The following is a 2,174-nucleotide window of genomic DNA, read 5'->3' as shown; positions in this document are numbered from 1 at the left end:
CGCCCTCACACGCTCCCACTCACCACCCAGAATGGCCAGGGTTAATACAGATTAGCAAGATTTATATGGAAGAATATTTAATCTGGTCAGGGAGGGGAGAGGGGTCATCCGTGTTTTTATTTCTTAAATATTTCTTTCTACTCCAGAAGGGTCCGTCTCTTGCCAGAAAAGGTCCGATATAAATTAGAACAAAGGGAGGAAGTTGCTGGTGGGGCAGCCACGGGCATCCCTGGACCACGGCAGCCACGAGCATCCCTGGACCGCGGTCCTGGCTCCACACACTGCTGGGCAGACCGGGTCCCAGCACGGCAGCATGCCTTGTGGATGGCTCAGTCCCACCCAAAGTCCTGCCCTGTCATCTGATAAAACTTCATGTTGAAAGGTCTGTAAAACTCCCGCAGGCGCTGGACCACCTGCACGTCGATTTTGGGGTGCGGCCGCCCCTTGGATTTCCCTAGGCAGCGGGGCTTGCTGCCGCCCTCCGGCTTCTTCAGGCAGGGAAAGCCCTTGGTCTCATTAAAATAGAAATGTTTGTCCGTCACCACCCTCTTGAGACCCAGAAAGTCCTGGACACGGCCCATCTCCCCGGCTGGGTCACTGACGAGCCTCTCCCCACTGACGAAGAGGAATTTGGAGAGGGGGAAGTACTGCAGCCAGTTGTCCAGGTGCTTGGCGTAGATCCCGATCCTCACCGCGCTCCAGCTCGTGTCGATCAGTCCTGTGCTGACGTTTTTGAAGGCCAGGGCCTGGAAGCTGGGGATGGCGGGGTTTTTGGAGAGCGTTTGTGTGTAGTCCGAGATGGCACGGGTGACGGGGTTGCGCACCACCACGATCAGCTTTGTGTCCCGAGACATGTTGTAGATGCGGCGGGGAGCCTCCTTGGTGACGAAGTAGCTGGGGGTCTTCTCCATTGTGATCTGCCCCTCCAGCGTCCGCGGCATCAGGCTCCTGGGAAGAGAACGGGGCATGGTCAGAGCTCAAGGCACAGCTGCTCTGACCTGATGCCGCGATAGGGACGAGCAGGTAGAAGCCCTAAAACCCAGCCAGAAATTCCCAGGGGCTCCCCAACTGTGACCTCCTCTCTCCTTCGCCTCCTGCCAGCCAGTGACACTGCCTTGTCCCACCACACCAGTCACCTCCTTGGCTTCAAAAGCCTTCCTAGGAGCCCCCGTGCCTGGGGCTCTCCTTTCTGCTCACCTCATCTCAGCCTCCCCTTCATCCCTGCCAGGGTCTGTCCCCGGGAAGGGACTCCCTGTCACTCTGCCCCACCAGCAGCACCATCCAGGCTGTCGGTCCCCCTCGGAGGTCCCCCACGACCCCTTCCCCACCCTGGAAATCCCTCCTGCCCCCTCTTCCTCCACCTCAGTGAGTTTCAGTGGTGAGGACTGGCATCTGGACACACGCCTTTTGAGACAGGGCTGGTTTTCATCCCAGCCTCCAGACCGATGACAGGTCCTGGAGGTGCCGACGCACCATGTAGGGCTGCAAAGAGGAAAATCTCATCACGGAGGTGTGCACCCACAGGGGCTAAGCCCACGCGGTGGCTGGGGATGGAGATGCCCACCAAGGCTCCCACCTCCTCTGCCTCCAGACAGCAAGCAGTTAAGGCCAGAAAAAGACTGTTTCCTTTTACAAAAAAGAGGCAGAAAACCTCTCAGGGCCCAGCCATTGTGCTGTGTAAAATTCACTGCCCTGATTGTTCCCTTCTGCACTTTAATGAGGCATTAATTGCCGGAGAAATTACCCAGGCATGTCACCCTATGAGGAGAGCCAGGGGCTGCATGCCTCCAGACAGCAAGCAGTTAAGGCCAGAAAAAGACTGTTTCCTTTTACAAAAAAGAGGCAGAAAACCTCTCAGGGCCCAGCCATTGTGCTGTGTAAAATTCACTGCCCTGATTGTTCCCTTCTGCACTTTAATGAGGCATTAATTGCCGGAGAAATTACCCAGGCATGTCACCCTATGAGGAGAGCCAGGGGCTGCAGAACGGGTCCCCCCCGTGCCACCAGCACAGGCACCTGTCCCAGAGCCTTTCCCGTCCCCCTTCTTCTTGGGGGCGGACACGGCCCCTCCGGCCATCCTGGTGAAGAGGGGACTTGGTTTCCCCAACGGCAGAGCCCCCCCGAGCCCCGAGTGGGAGGAGGGGGCCAGCCGGGAGGCAGCTCAGGGGTCCCTG

The 2,174-nt window shown here is 58.0% G+C and overlaps 1 protein-coding gene across 1 annotated transcript; it reads right to left on the bottom strand.

Moving 5' to 3' along the window:
• Nucleotides 1-329: 329 nt before the first annotated feature.
• HS3ST6 (heparan sulfate (glucosamine) 3-O-sulfotransferase 6) lies at nt 330-948 on the bottom strand (the record flags this gene model as incomplete). The annotated part of the gene is made up of 1 exon (XM_009694790.1): nt 330-948. A coding segment is annotated over one exon (619 nt), but the record flags the coding sequence as incomplete, so codon positions are not given.
• Nucleotides 949-2,174: the final 1,226 nt, after the last annotated feature.

The sequence above is a fragment of the Cariama cristata genome, unplaced genomic scaffold (genome assembly GCF_000690535.1).
Source record: "Cariama cristata isolate BGI_N322 unplaced genomic scaffold, ASM69053v1 scaffold25862, whole genome shotgun sequence".
Classification (NCBI taxonomy): domain Eukaryota; kingdom Metazoa; phylum Chordata; class Aves; order Cariamiformes; family Cariamidae; genus Cariama; species Cariama cristata.
The sequence above is the reverse complement of the archived record's forward strand: the minus strand, read 5'-3'. Positions and strand labels throughout refer to the sequence as shown.